Below are 15,845 nucleotides of genomic sequence, written 5' to 3'. Positions count from 1 at the left end.
GTGAGATAAATTGACTCCTAGCTCTTCGCACAGAATCCACATTCAGGACTTGTGCAATTGGGAGTTAAATTTTATATGAAGTTTTGATAAAGCCAGCTGAAACAACCAAGAGTCAGTTGCAGGATGGAAGGTCATCCTGTGCTTAACGAAGCAGTACTGTCATGCTATTAACCCAAGAAATTCGGTCAAAAGAAGTGATAGAAAGAAAGAACAACTTAAGGAACTGCTAATTAACCACATATATATATATATATATAAGGAAATTTTAGTAGAAAGTAGAAGAGATAGATTTCATCGATCATCAGACGCTGTAACAACACAACAAAAAAAAAAAGAAAGAAGAAAGATCAAGATCAAGTGAAACCCTTTATTCACTCACAAGCCACAAACATAGTGCGGTAACTCAAAAGATATATAAGGAAATTTTAGTAGAAAGTAGAAGAGATAGATTTCATCGATCATCAGACGCTGTAACAACACAACAAAAAAAGAAAGAAAGAAGAAAGATCAAGATCAAGTGAAACCCTTTATTCACTCACAAGCCACAAACATAGTGCGGTAACTCAAAAGATGTTAAAAAGTTTAGAGCTCCTGCTTGGCCTCAGCCTCACCGCTCCTGAGCTTAGCAGGTTCATGGTCCTCTTCTCCAGCAATGCTAACTACCTTGGGACCCTTGATCTTGTCGGGGGACAACTTGGCCAATGACATAGTGAGCACCCCGTTCTCCAACTTGGGCTTCACAGAATCCAAGTCCACGTTCTCCGGCAACCGGAACTGCCTCCAAAACTTGCCATACGATCTCTCCACCCGGTGCCAATGATCCCCTTTCTTCTCCTCTTCCCTCTTCCTCTCTCCGCTTACTCTCAGCACCCGGTTCTCCACTTCGATCTTTAGCTCCTCCTTCCTCAGCCCGGGCACGTCCAGCATGATAACGTGGCCTTCTGGCGTCTCCTTCCAGTCGACCCTGGCAGGAGAGAGTGCCACGGCGTTGTCGTCCCTGTCGAGCCCAAATGGGATATGTTCCAACACTCGGAACGGGTCTGCCCAGAAATCAGCCAACATACCCCCCGGACGATCTACGAGTGGCAGAAAAGACCCATTGGAGAACTGAACATTAAGAAAGAGTAGGAGAAACAAAGCGAGGACAACTTGTTGTGCTTGTGCTTGTGCTCTCATTTCTCTCTTTTTTTTCCGTTAACTTCAGAGGTTTTGGTAAGTGGAAGAACGCTGATATTGCTGGATTACGAGCGTTGTAGCGTGCTCTCTGTGATTCTAACTTCTGAAGAGCGAGGGGGTGCTACGCTGTTTATATTGGGAAGGGGAAAAGTAAAAGATGTGCGTGTTGGACTCTGGAGGGGTGTAGAGAAATGTGGAAGGTTCCAGGTTGATTTTGTTTGGGAAATTAGCTGAGTATACAGAGGAGGGTGCAAGGTGTTTCCAACATGTTCCAGACGCTTCATGTCATGTTCCACAACCATCATCGTTTATTTTATGATATTAACACAACTCATCATCGCCTTATCTCATCTTATATTAAAGTTACTGAAACGTACATGAAAATTTCATGGTTAAGATTTAAAATTGAGATAATTGCACTATTGATCTATGTGGTCGATCGGCTTAAATTACAAATCATTTCTTGTGGTATTAACATTAATTCAGAGATTCCTGTGGTTAGTTTAATTTACAAATCGATCATTGAAATTAAATTCCGTTAAAAATTTTGACAGATTCTGTTAAACGCCACATAAGTGCCACGCCAGCCAATAAAATAGTGACACGTGTCCATCTTAATAAATAATATAAATATATTAAAAAATAAATAATTTAATTTAATTTTTTTTTTTTTAAAAAAAAAAAAAAAAAGCAAAGAAGTGGCTGCCAACCCCCAGGATTTGGGGATGGCTGCGCGGCCACACCCAAGGAAGTCGGGGGTCACCGCGCGGCCACCCAGTGGTCAGGGGGTGGCGTGTGGCCACCCCGAAATGCATTTGGAGTGGCCCGTTGGCCACCCCTAGGCCACTGGGGGTGGTTGCTAGGGGTGGCCGGGGGTGGCGCGTGGCCACCCCTATTGGGTAGGGGTGGCCAAGCCACCCCTTTGCTTCTTTTTTTTTTTTCTCATTTTTTTTAATATATTTATATTTTTTTTATTAAGATGGACACGTGTCACCATCTTATAGGCGCTTACGTGGCGTTTAACGGAATCTCTTAAAATTTTTAACGAAATTTGACTGTAGAGATTGATTAGTAAACTAAGCAAACCACTGAAATCTCTAAATTCATATTGATACCATAGATAATGATTTGTAATTTATGACAACCACAGGAACTAATGATGCAATTATTCCTTTAAAATTAATATATCTAATAGTGTATTATACATGCTGTTATTTTTTTTTTAAAATGCGTGCCACGTCATATAGTAGAGATAAAAGGGTAACATGTTGAATAATAAGATTAATTACAATAATTTAATATTCTTCTATGTTACTAAGTGTCTTTTAAGAGTTTGTGTCTTTTTTTTTTTTTAACAAAAGTTGAAACTTTTATTAGAAAAAACATCAAATCAGCTAGGGACATAAAAAATCCCTGCCTACAATATCACAAATACAAGTTAGAGTTTCTTCAACCCAAACACTATCTATAACACACAAAATAGTCTCTCGAGCTATGGTATGAACGGACGCATTCGCACTTCTCTTAACATGTACGACGCTCCATGATCATATAAGACGCAAACCCTCTTTAATTTCATCAACTATATGTCCAACTTAGCATCAATTATTTCTGTCCACTTTAATCGCCATTACAATCTGCTGGGTATCTCCCTCCAAAATAATATCATTAAAACCCATTTCTCTACAGAACTCAACGGCGTGTAAAGCTGCCAAAGCTCCGTTACTACTCGTTTGGCTACCACGTTCCTTTGGTTTTTCAAGCGTGTAAGATTTACGTACATGATATTTATTTTACATGTAGGAGTTATATGGAGTTACATAAGATTTATTCTACATGTGGGAGTTAATTAGAATTTATAATGTAATTTGGAGTTATATGTGATGGAAATGAGTGAAGTTAATGTTAGAACCTAGAAGGATCCTTTGTAGTCTGTAAATACTCATGTCAGCGAGTCATTTTGATCGAGTTGAATAAAAGAACCAAAGTCCTCTACTAGTTTCCAGTTTTTTTTTTTTGGTCTTCCATTCTTATTCTCTCTCTTAGTGTGTGTTCTTCAATTTTCAATAAAGTGGTATAATAGCCAAGTCTCTTGATCCTAGAGAAGCACATTTAGAATGCTAAAGAGGATGCCATTGATTGTCTTGTTTATTTATAAATTTACAAAAGGAAAATGATAGACGGGGGACGGTTGTCCGTCTTCTGTCCATCTTTTATTATTAAAATAATGCATTTTATATTTTTTTTCATTTATCATGTCTAATTTTTTCATCTTTTACTATTAAAATGTATTATTTTAATAATAAAAGATGGACAAGGGACGGATAACCGTCCCTTGTCTATCATTTCCCTTCACAAAAGTATGGCCCATATCGAGTGCTCAAGAAGATTAACGACAATGCTTCCATCATCAGTTTTCTAGAAGACATGGCAATTTCACTTATGTTCACCATTGCTAATAATATCTTTGAGTACGATCCTTTGAATGAAGCGTAAATAGGTCTAAATTCTAGGACGAGTTCCTTCTAAGTCGGGGCGACTGATGTAGAATAACCCCACGGCAAGATTGGAGGGCAGAGTGACTCGGCCACAACACCGTCTTGACAAGGGTTGCATCCAAGTACTGTTGACTAAGCCTTCGAGCTCCTAAGTTGCATCACCGTCCGAACGAGGTTGCAACTGCGCGGTTGTAACACCTCGGTCCCATATTGAGAAGAGATGAATAACTCACATAGAGTGAGTAGTTTTTAAAGATATTAATGGATACTAAGTCCCACATTGCCTACTTACTAAGTGAAACTGGGCTTTATAAGGAATTTTAGGAAAGCTCTAAATTGACTAGTCATTTTGAGGTGATAGTGCAAATGTAGTTATCGCTTTTTCTTTGGTCGTTACAAATGGTATCAGAGCCACCTAGTAATGGCAGGCTATGTGGTACTGAAGCGCTGCATGACGTGGCCCTGACGAAGGCGTCAGGAGTTTATAACACCCAGGTCCCATATTGGGAAGATGAGTAACCCACATAAAGTGAGTGGTTTATAAAAATAGTTATAAGTGTTAAGTTCCACGTTGCCTAGTTATTAAGTGAAACTGGACTTTATAAGGAATTCTAAAAAAGCTCCAAATTGACTAATCATTTCGAAGTGATAACGCAAATGTGGTTAACGATTTTCCTTGGGTCGTTACAGCAGCACCCCTGAAAGACTTCCCGAGAGGCTCGAGTGCAACCCCTGTCTAGACGAGTTTGCAGCAAAGCTTCCCTGGATGCTCACAGGAGCGATCATCACCGAGAAGGAAAGAAAATCTTGCTGAAATCAATTTTTTTCAACGCCAAAGTTCTCTCCTTTAAATGTACGTATCTTTTGATTTTCTATTTTCCATAATTAGTTTATCTTTGCTTTGGGTAGTTTCACTCGTTTTAAGGCATCTATTTTCCTTTTTTTATTTCTACCAATGTAATATTTATTCTACTGTTTGTATAATAGTAGGCACATTTGAATCACCAGAAAATTTTCATTCTCGCATATTTGTGTTCTTCAGTTTTTTTTTTCGATCAGAAGATGAAGCTTCTGTTAGTCTTCTTTCTTCACCGTTTGTTACGTCAAGTGGTATCAGAGCCTGAATTTAATGGCTAATCAGACTAACGTTTTTGAATATCCAAAAATCAATAATAGTTTTTTTAAAATAAACAAAAAACTCGTGATGCATGCCAAACTTTAAGAAATTGCCTAGACCAAATATCACATGTTCGATCTGTTGGAATTAAGAGACTAAAGATCTCATTCAAATGAGATGACTCTGGATCAAACAAGAATGTGCATCAAGTTTTTACAAAAGTTCCATTTTGATCGTAAGCATATTTGAAAGACGTTCGAACGAGAACATGAAGATAATTCAAGAACAATTTTCCAAATTCCTCGATTGTATCCTGTTCGAACGAGTTTTAAAGGCACTTCTAGCCAGTCTCAATTGTAGTCTCGTTTGAATCATGTTTGATCGCCACTCAAGAAAGTTGTGAAATCCTAGATCTTGTTTGAACAAAACTTATTTTCTTTCGAACGAGACTGGGGTAAACGTACCGTTTTAAACTTAGCTGACTTAGCCTAAAAACTTCAATTTTCTCCCCTTCTATATAAGCCCCATAAGTCATGACTTTCATTGCTATCGGAGAGGTTTAGCATTGTTCTTGAGTTTAAACAGTTTCAAACCTTCTCATTGTTTCATCATTATCCTTCAAACTAAAAAAAAAAAAAAAAACCTCCAAATGAAAGAATGATAAGGAGGAGAATGGGAGGCATTTATTGGCTCCAAAAAGAAAAGGAACCTAAACAAGAGCCTAGCTATCCCACATTCCCATGACCATGATACAGTCGCCTCTTGGAGTAACAAAAGGTCAAGTTGTGGAAGATATATACAGGGCCATATCGAATCTAATGTTTTTGGCATGCAGTAGGTGCGTGCATATATATATCAAAGATATACATGCACTAAAAAGATCGAAGGCATGGTGGGAAGATTTGCAGTCTCCCATTCCATTCCCATACCAATTCACTGACAAGTAAGCAAAGTAGCATGCAAGAGAAGATGGATTGACGGGGGCCGGGGTTTGACCGCCAAACCCAAATCTGCTCCATGCCAGAGCCGTATCCTGTATCCATATACGTGTGGTCCCTTTCCAACTGATATCACCGTATGGCAGATGACTGCAAATCCTAGAAGACTCGAATTTATATAAGAAATACCCAAGAATCTATTAATTGCAGCTTATATATATATATATATATATATATATATAAAGAAATTAACAATACATAGGTCGAGGTAATTATACAGCTAGCTAGTAGTAGTCTTACTGATCGATCATCTTAAGGCTCGAGGAGGCCGGCCAGGAGGTGGAGGAGAAGGGGAAAATTAATATGAAAATACAATGTGAGGTGTGCGAGAAAGTGGAGGCAGAGGTGCTATGTTGTGCAGATGAGGCGGTTCTATGCAGGAGATGCGACCACAATGTCCATGCTGCTAACAAGCTCTCACTAAAGCACGAGCGCCTTCTTCTCCTCAAAAGTAATCCCTCATCAACATCATCATCCTCGAGCTTGACTTCCTCCTCCCCTTCGCATGCGCAGCTCCCTCCATGTCATATCTGCCAGGTATATATCTGCCACCAACATTTCTCTAGCTATCATCCTAATTATGCTCTCTCCCCCCCCCCAAAAAAAAGACTGGAGGATTTTTTTTTTTTTATAAGGGTCGAGATTTAATTTTAAAATATTTAATGAGAAAGAGAAAGAAAATAAAATTGAATGTGAATGGTTGAAAAAACTAATTTTTTTTTTTTAAAAGAAAAAAAAAATCACCTAAGCCAAATCACGGTGGCCGGATCAATCTCCACCCCCAGGCCCCCAATGAACCACTCCCTTTTGGCCTTTATGTTGGGGTGGATGTGGGGTAGGGATTCACTTTTGGGCGGAATTAGGATTTTAGATGTGAAGAGATGAAATTCAAAAAAAAATAAAAAATAAAAATAAAATTGAAAAACATTTTTAAGTTCCCAAGCCTCTAGATAGTTCTGCCCTTGGATTCACCCTCTTCCATACCCACCCCCTTCTTTATCTCCCATCTGTGTTAAGAGGGGCAATGGAGGCCGGGTGGATCGATATCTCCATCTCATGTACCCTCCACATTTTTCTTTTCTTTTCTTTTGTGGCCTTTTTCAGACATAAATGATTTTTTTTTTTTTTTTGAAAAAAAGAAAATTGTCACTTTACGTTTTACTCGCAACCTCTTAATTGTTGGTTTGAAAATGTATATTCTATTATTGTTGGTTTGAAAAAATTGTCGCTCTACGGAAAATGTTTTTCATCATAAAATATTTTTAACGAAATTATCTTTTAGAAAATATGATTTTCTTGAAAATATTTTTTTTTGCGTTTGACTCGTACAAAAAAAAAAATCACCAACAGCTAAAAACTTCCGGTGACAAGATTTCATTACTGGCTGGCAGGATTTCACTCACTTTCACCGGATTCTGGCTGTTGTTGCCGAATTCATTTTTTTTTTAAACAACAAACTTTCTAAATGTTTTTCTACTTTACATAAATATTATTTTTTAATCATTCACAATATGTCAATAACTATCACGAATACCATAAATATTATTTTTCTCTACTTCGGCACTGGTTGCAAAAAATATTATTAAAAAACATTATAACATTGGCTTTTTTGCTAATTGAATATAAAGAGAAAATCTGACAAATGTTAAGTTTAAAAGTTGCTAAAAAGTCTGTTATATGGGCTTATTTGTAGTTTTTGTTAAAAATATAGAGACAAACTAAGTATAAAGAGGCCATTGTAAGCGTTTTTACGGCTAGTAAAAAAAAAATGTAATTTTCACATATTTAAAGGACACGTAGTACTTTTAGAACAGGATTGAAAGAATTCTTACAACATAATGTGTAACAAATTTCTGTCCATCCTAATATAAATGCTCACAATGAACCACTTGGACAAAATATTTTCTTCAATTATATAAACAGGAGAACTAGTTGAGAAGATTTTCTTATTTTTCTTGCTTTATGCCTTTAATTATTATTTATATATTCAACCTTAATTGTGAATTATGCATGCAGGAGAGAAATGGGTACTTCTTCTGCTTAGAAGATAGAGCACTCTTCTGCAAGCACTGCGACGTTTCAACCCACATGGGAAGCCCCTCCGCATCATCCCACCAACGATTTCTTATTACGGGCGTCAAAGTCGCCCTTCAAGCTTCAATTAACAACAATGACATGATTAGCACAAACTCAAGCTCGCCCAAGTCGACTAGTACTTCTTTCAATTTCGTTGCAGACAAGGAGAGCAGTACTGCAGCAATGACAATGAATGTTGAGGCTGCGTCGACAGAAAGCAGAGCTTCCTTCTCAGCTGAACCCAACTTTGGTTGGTTACTAAATGAGATGTTTGACACGAAGGATCTTAACTGCTATGAATTTTCAGAAGTTGGATCATCAAGAATAACCAGTACTACTCCTTGAAATTCCAATTCCTCAACACCAAATTGTTTTAAATGTGTTCTTTTGATTATATATGGCAATCTATATTTTGTTATGTAATAATATTGATGGGTTTAAGGTTTTTATTTTCTTTTTTGGTTTTAAGAGTATTCTGAGTGAAACATTAATGATAATTTGCCTATTGGCACGATATATATATATATATATATTCTGCAAATTTAATATAAATTTAACATGAAATTAAAAGGATTAAGAGTTTGACATGTTTAATTAAATGGGTCGGGGCTAAGTTGACATATATAAACTTATATATATATATATATATATATATATATATATATATATATATGCCTTGTTACGATCTAAAGCCGACATGCAACATAATTAAAGATTGTTAATTTTTGACATGACCGGATTAGGTTGATAGGTCTAACTCATTTAATTAAATTAGTCATATTAGAGTTGGCATATATCGTCTTATACTCATACTTCGATACGACTCAAACTCGATATATGAATACGAATTGTTACCCCTACTTGTCACAACACATGCATGACATATATAATTGCTAATCAAAATTGTAATTGGTCTGTCCATAAGTTTTGGAGATCCATTTTATAGTCAATATTTTATTTTATTACATTTAATGGTGTGCATGAAAATAACGTGACAACATATGTGAAACAAAATTTAGACCATGATGTTAACACAAGAGTAATAAAGAATCAAGAGACAAGAGTTAGAAGATGATAAATTAAATTTATTGTTGTTAATGTAAAAGTAAAAGAGATAAGTAACATTCAGACTCGTTCTCTATAAATAGAGTAGTCTTGTATACAATCAAATGAATCAAGAAAATATGCAGTCAATAAAAAGTTTTGACGTGTGGACGTAGGTTATATGCCAAACTATCTTAATTCTCTGTCGCTTTTTTTTTGTTCTTATCTCTTTTCTAGATTATGTGATCTTACACATGAAACGAATCATGTCCAATATTTGACTTCCAATGAAGTTTTTTGTTTTGAGTACTGGAGAGGAGAAGACATGCATGGCTGCCTTAAGGAGCAGCTTTAAATGTGCATACAAGTGGGCCAGACAGGGACATATATAGATGCAAATATACAGCGGATATGCCTAGCTCTGCGGTGGAAGAAATATAAAGCTACACATCACATACACTTGATTATAACCCCACCCTTATCAATTTGAGTTTTGAAGGGGACAGGACAATCTATATATTTCTAGTCACCATTTCAAGAGGCGAATCCTTTTAAAAAAGTTTTGATATCAAACTTCCCAGTCATTGACAAAGAAGGGATATATACCCCAGATAAACACACAACATGGAAGATCGATCTTCACAAATTATTCCTCTATGTGCTTCAAATGAGATGACTTTCTCATTGCCGTTGCCTTCAAGTTTGTGCTTCTTTCTTTATTGTTTCTTTTTTCTTTTTTTCTTGAAATCAATGTGGAATTCATTATCAAAAGTTAAGGGAGTACTTACAACATTAACTTCTTTTTTCACATAATAAATTTGTCAAACTGGCATCGTGTTCGAAACACCTTTATATCATTCACAAGCTATCTAAATCTACTCTAGTTTGATCTGTCTATAGCTTTCACTGCATTCAATATTATCTATAGGAATAATTGCACCACTGATCCCTGAAGTATGTCATAATTACAAATTACTCTCTATGGTTTAAAAAGTTCATGAAAAGTCTTTATGGTAAACTATAATTACAAATCGATCCCTAGAGTCAAATTCCGTTAATTTTTTTGACAAATTCTGTTAAATGTCAAATCAGCGCCACATCAAATCAATAAAATAGCGACACGTGTCCATCTTAATAAAAAAATATACATTTATTAAACAATAAATAAATTTATTTATTTTTTTAAAAAACAAAAAAACAAAAAAGGGAAGGGGCCGGTGGCCCTGCGCCACCCCCAGCCTCTGTGGAGGCCGCGCGCCGTCCTCGACGGCCACTGGGGGTGGCCCAGCCACCCCTTCCCCCTTTTTTTTTTTTTTTTTTCTTTTTTTTCCTAAAAAAAATAAGTTTATTTATTTAATTTTTAATAAACTTATATTTTTTTATTCAGATGGACAAGTGTCGCCATCTTATTTGTTTGATGCGGCATACCCCAAGGACCAGTAATATAATTATTCCTTATCTATATTACATATCTTCTTCAAGTATAATTTTTTGCAATTACAAATCACAACTGAATTATACGGCGTGTAATTCTACCAATGCTTCTGCTGCTAAGAACTCTAATAGTAGAGGTTCAGTTGAAGTGCTCTTATACGGCAGGCAGATATATATCCTTTATGTCCCTCACCTTTTAAAGGAGAAAAATGTTAGATTTACAACACCAATTGTTGGACCACAAAGGGTGCAAACCCAAGTGTAGGTTTTCGCAAGTAATAAATCACGGTAAGTCCGAGGTCAATCCACAAGGAATGATTAGACACGCGAGAATAATTTTTATTATTATGCAGGGAAGAAAAAAAAAATAAAAAAAAATAGGAATTTTGCTTTTGGTTTCCACTCGAAAGTGGAGCAGATAAATATAATTTAAATTAAAAAGTAAACTACGAAACTAAAATAAATAAATTTGATTTGGAAGATAATATTGGAAAAGACTAGGGTTTCAAGGATCCAACTAGTATTTTATTATGTATTCATGAGACATAAAAAAAAATATAAAATAGATCAAACATGGTTGATTGAGAATTTGATTATATTCTGTTGTATTATATTCTGTTGTATTGTTTTTTTGCTGGTATATATATATGATGTTATATAGTAGGGGTAATGGTGATCTTGTACGTTGTACTTTAATCTTCATGAATCATGAATGTTATTGCTAAGAAAAAAAAAAAAAATATATATATATATATATATATCCATTGGCATATGATTAATATAACCATTGGCATATGATTAAATTTTTCGGATCCAGTTTGCATGCGGTAGTTTCATGCTATAGTGGAAACGGTACCGTTTACCACAAATTAGTACCGTTTTTCACTTAAAAAAATTTGCAAAACTTAAACCTAAAAATAAAAAATTTATTAAAACTTAAAAATTATATTAATTAAAAACCAAAAAAAAAAAAAACATAAAGGTTAAATTAATTAAACTGTAAAATCACAAGGTCAAACAGACTTTTAGTCCTTTACAAATTGACATAGTGGTTCACGTGACACTTATAACCCGCTAAATAATTAAATTTACCTGTCAAATTTTGCTACTCCAAATATGTTTCTTTAGTAATAATCTGCAACCATTAAAACTAATTTCCTTTTTCCCGAAATCTTTGCGATCACTTTATTTCTGTGTCCAATTTAGATTGTTTTCACTTATATAGGAATTTCGACTCGAATAGTACCTAACATCTTTTCTTATATATAATTTCTTTTTCTTTGGTTTTTATTCTCTTAATTGTAAATCTTCTGGCTCTTTATGCTTAATTAATTAATTGTTTCCTTAATTTTGCGCCATCAGAATCTTGCTTTGCTCACATATAGGATCATATCCTCTCAAACTATTTGTTCGAATTTAAAAAAATTAGAAAAAATAATTGTAGGAGACCACTTATGGGATCCACTTAACCGGATAAGTGGTTGGACAACCCAATTTTTATTTGGTCAGATGAGTCTCATAATCCTTCAATTCCTTGAAACAAGAAAGCAAGCACCATTAACTCACATTATTAAGATCGATGTAAGAACAACGGAAATACAGTTGAAAGTACAAGCCCAGTTAGAATTCACTCCTACAAAAAAAGAAATTTCTTGTTGGTCGGAGCTTATATATATATAGGGGTTTAGAAAGGCCTATCTAATATTCACCACATCGTCTTCTTCGAACAACACCCATACCATGCTTATTTTGGTCTCCATTGCGCACGAGAAAAGGGTCGATGAAAAAGTACTGATATCGCTGTTGTTGCTTTCGTTCTTTTTGCCTTCTTTTGCTCTTGTTAGGGGCTTGGTCGAGTTCGATAGAAAGCCCAAGATCGGAGGAGGTTGATTTTGTGGGCACCCCAAACATTCTTCCAACGCCATGACATGCTCCATGGTGATGATCTGAACAGTAGGGTATTCCAAATTCTTGTTCTCAATAATCCTTTTGCAGTTCTCGTACATGTCGTGAAGCTCTTGGCTTTGCCGGGAAGCCCTCTTGAGTATTTCGCAGGCTAAACCTCTCGCCGCCCTGTTTAAGTCAAAGAACATGTTAACGAGAGCCGTGATGCCTTCACAAAATGTGAAGTACACTTGGAAGCTCTCTTTCAGAGTGCTGATCATGGCTGCCTGAGCGAGATAATCTGAAGGTAAGGCTGCATCGAGCGGTGAGCAATCCAAGACCCGGTCTATGAGTAGTTGACATTTTGGCAATTTACGAAACACCATGTCGATTGACTTCTCCTCGTAGCATCGAAAATCCAAGCCTTGAGACATGACAACAGGTTCGAGTTTACCGGCTTGGTTAATGAGCCACGCCATCCTTTCTTCCAGATAGGCTGCGTATTTGCGTAGGAAAGAGTCCTTGGAAATCCACGTGGCGTTCAGTTGGAGATGGCTGGAAACGTGAGCGCCGCGTAGCTGTTGCTCGAAGCAGCGGTTGCCGCCGCGTAGGAGGCGGTGGATGAGGACGAGGGTCTTGAGGGCGACGAGGCGGTCTCTGGTTTTGCAAAGACGGCGAGAGATCCGCTCGGCGAGAAAAGGAATGGATCCGGGTGAGTTGGAGACGAGGAAGAGGATCTCGTGAATGTGCTCGTCATCGATGGGGCCGTTATCGTGGCCGGTAGCACGCAGGACGGCAACCTCTATGTTGGAAAAGCCGTCGTGATGATTGTATATCATGGCCTTGCCGATGGAGGCCTGGTCCTTCACGGAGCCGAGAGCCAGCCGGAGCTTTCCCTGTATGTCTACCCCCATTTTCTTTCTTAATTTGTGGGTAGGGGTGAGAGTAGAGATATATAAAAGAAGGTAAGATATATAGATATATAGAGAGATGGAGACGTATTGAAAAATGGAATCAAATCTGTGATAATATTATAACATGGATATATGGGTGGTCTCGACTCTCCAATAAACAGAGAGACAATGTGCGAAAGAATGTTCTAAATTTCTAAATAAATAAAATAAAATAAAATTTCCAATTCGTCTTGAGAGTTGAGGCCCTACAACTATGATTCTATGCAGTACAAAAGTAATCCATGTTTTAGTCAACGACCACGTACTGTAGAAATTAACTGAAATTATACTTTAATTAAAATGCTAAACAGATCCAAGAACAAAGCGAAATGACAAAATACTTTCCCAACAAGAATGGACTATGGAGAGGGAAAATTTACGAAATATATATGTGTGCATAAAAATGAAGAAAACGAGAGAAGACGTCACATTCAAATGATCGAGCTCCGTTGGATGAATTTGGGAAGAACTTCCGGGAAGTCTCGGTTGATGGTCAGTCGATACCTATTTGACCAAGGTGACTTCTCGAAAGGCTCGGTCAATAGACGGTCAATCCCCCATCCACAAAATCCCGAGACGTTTAGTCGATTCTTGGTCTACCGAGGACTTCATTGAAAGGTTTCGTTTGAATGGAACTTTTGTCTTTGCAAACATGATTCAGCAGTTTCGATTTATTTCACTTTTTTAGTAAGGTTGGGACTGATTTTCCTATCTAAACTCACTTAAAACGACTTTCGCTACAATTTATTTGATATTTTCTTCAACTTTCAACGGGAAACACTCGAACGTTGAGTTTTCTTATATTTTTTCTCGAATCCTTGATTATTTTGTTCTTGTTTTAGGAAGAGTTGTGAGTTTTGTGTGTTAATTTTACGATCCACTAAACCACGCTGCATCGGTTGGTATCAAAGCTCAAGATTTCTTTCCTATCATGACGCGCACAAAGAGCACGGGCAGAGGAAATAGACATGCAACCATTAATGGTGATGTGTGTGAGTGCAAAGATTATGCCATGCATGATGGGTTCCTTCTCCACTAACCCATATTTTGACTATATTGTGAGTGATGTGATAATATGATATTGATATGATTATGCCATGCATGACAGGTTCATTTTCAAATGAAATCAGTTGTGTGTTCTTGAGAGTAGTTTTTGTGCTGAAACAAGTGGCTCATATTCTTTTGGGTATAAAGAGTAATACAAGAGTATTAGTAAAGTATCCATTCTGCATTAGTTGTGGACGAACATGAGAATGAACTTTGTTTTGAGATTACCAAGGACAAGAATAACGGACTTGCGGGTGTATTATTATTATTATTATTTATTTTATTTTATTTTTTACTTTTCAACTTGTTTAGTTTATAAATAATATTGATGTGGCATGAGGGATACTTGTCGGTTTTTGAAAGGCTCTGATATGGCGAGCAGTTAATTTTTTGGATGAAAAAACATGGATGGAGAGACTAACTCCAATTATTAAATGGCCCCAAGTACAATCTGTGATACTTTTTGAAACCGAAATAGCTATTTGATAATAGTCCAAAACGCATGTACTAAAAAGATATCTAACCCCATTTTCTTTCTTTTTGTTGGGTTAATTAGAAATCCAATAAGACTGTGGGAGCAATTTTTGTGTGTAGAGAGAAGCTTAGGCTAAGAGTATACATATATATAAAAGAAGGTTAGAGAGAGAGAGAAATTGAGAAGCTAGGAATGAGGAATCAAATCTCTCATTTTAAAACATTAATGTTGAGTGCTCCTCGACCCTCCAAAAAAACAGAGAGACAATGTGCGAAAGAATGTTCTAATAAAATAAAATTTCCCATTAGTCTTGAGGCCCTACAACTATCATTATTCTATGCTGTACAGAGTAATTCACGTGCAAGTCAACGACCACTGTAGAAATGAAGTGGAATTATACCTTAAAACGTTTGATGAACATATACTGCAGTGCCAGTACTGTTATATAATTACTGTTAATATGCCCTTCAATATATACTTCATTAATTGAGAGCAAAAAAGCATGGCGGCCCCGACAAGCCAAACAAGAATTGATGGATTAAGGAAACTGTTTAATTAATTTGTTTTTACCAAGAAAGAAAGAAAGAAGAAAAAGGGTGTTTGATAATTAATGGGTCAATATTGGCCACACCACTAAAAGCCTTGGATTCTCTTTATACTCCCATCTAACTAGTTGTTTTCATCAACATTTCCACTTCTTAAAGGTTTACTTGATAGTACGTTATGAACTTATGAATATGAAAGTTGAACAAAAAGTTGGAAGGATCGGAAGAAAGAAGAGAGAGAGGGAAGGGAATAATAAGAAAGAGTGCCTTACAAGTCTTTCTAAACCTTTTTTTCTTTTGATATATATGAATGAATTATTATTATCATTATTATCAGCATGCAAAGAGTCAACGTGGCAAAAGTTAATTGTGGTGGGTGGGGGGGAAAGAACCTCATCCTCATTCTTTAGGAATAGGATTCTTCTGCATCAAACTCGCTTCCCATTCGCAACATCTCACCATAAACAACGTTTTTGACCATGGAAATTTTCTTTTCTTATCTTTTTCTTTTCTCTCATTCAATTCACAGCCACATGCATGCAGCTTAATTCTTTCATCGATCATAATATATGATTCAACTTTTTCTTAATTTGCTAGC

At 36.3% G+C, this 15,845-nt stretch overlaps 3 protein-coding genes across 3 annotated transcripts; 1 reads left to right on the top strand and 2 right to left on the bottom strand.

The window, feature by feature from the left end:
* Window positions 1-224: 224 nt before the first annotated feature.
* Window positions 225-1,370, bottom strand: LOC133861027 (22.0 kDa class IV heat shock protein-like). Its single transcript, XM_062296723.1, has one exon. It carries the CDS (start codon window positions 1,174-1,176, stop codon window positions 583-585), a length of 594 nt encoding a protein of 197 aa, XP_062152707.1. The 5' UTR covers window positions 1,177-1,370; the 3' UTR covers window positions 225-582.
* A 4,722-nt stretch (window positions 1,371-6,092) lies between these two features.
* Window positions 6,093-8,210, top strand: LOC133860432 (B-box zinc finger protein 23). The gene is made up of 2 exons (XM_062296043.1): window positions 6,093-6,326; window positions 7,806-8,210. The coding sequence occupies exons 1-2, from the start codon at window positions 6,093-6,095 to the stop codon at window positions 8,208-8,210; spliced, it is 639 nt and encodes a 212-aa protein (XP_062152027.1).
* Window positions 8,211-11,893: 3,683 nt separating this feature from the next.
* LOC133860831 (putative clathrin assembly protein At1g33340) lies at window positions 11,894-13,165 on the bottom strand. The gene has a single exon (XM_062296457.1). The coding sequence runs from the start codon at window positions 13,139-13,141 to the stop codon at window positions 12,038-12,040; it is 1,104 nt and encodes a 367-aa protein (XP_062152441.1). The 5' UTR covers window positions 13,142-13,165; the 3' UTR covers window positions 11,894-12,037.
* Window positions 13,166-15,845: the final 2,680 nt, after the last annotated feature.

The sequence above is a fragment of the Alnus glutinosa genome, chromosome 2, assembly GCF_958979055.1.
Source record: "Alnus glutinosa chromosome 2, dhAlnGlut1.1, whole genome shotgun sequence".
Classification (NCBI taxonomy): Eukaryota; Viridiplantae; Streptophyta; class Magnoliopsida; order Fagales; family Betulaceae; genus Alnus; species Alnus glutinosa.
This window is presented reverse-complemented; position numbering and strand designations above follow the sequence as displayed.

Bases quoted from the DNA above. Each gene is read 5' to 3' on its own strand.
- LOC133861027 (XM_062296723.1), bottom strand. From the start codon at position 1,176: ATGAGAGCACAAGCACAAGCACAACAAGTTGTCCTCGCTTTGTTTCTC.
- LOC133860432 (XM_062296043.1), top strand. From the start codon at position 6,093: ATGAAAATACAATGTGAGGTGTGCGAGAAAGTGGAGGCAGAGGTGCTA. The intron at 6,327-7,805 runs GTATATATCTGC...TTATGCATGCAG, and splicing joins CTCCATGTCATATCTGCCAG to GAGAGAAATGGGTACTTCTT.
- LOC133860831 (XM_062296457.1), bottom strand. From the start codon at position 13,141: ATGGGGGTAGACATACAGGGAAAGCTCCGGCTGGCTCTCGGCTCCGTG.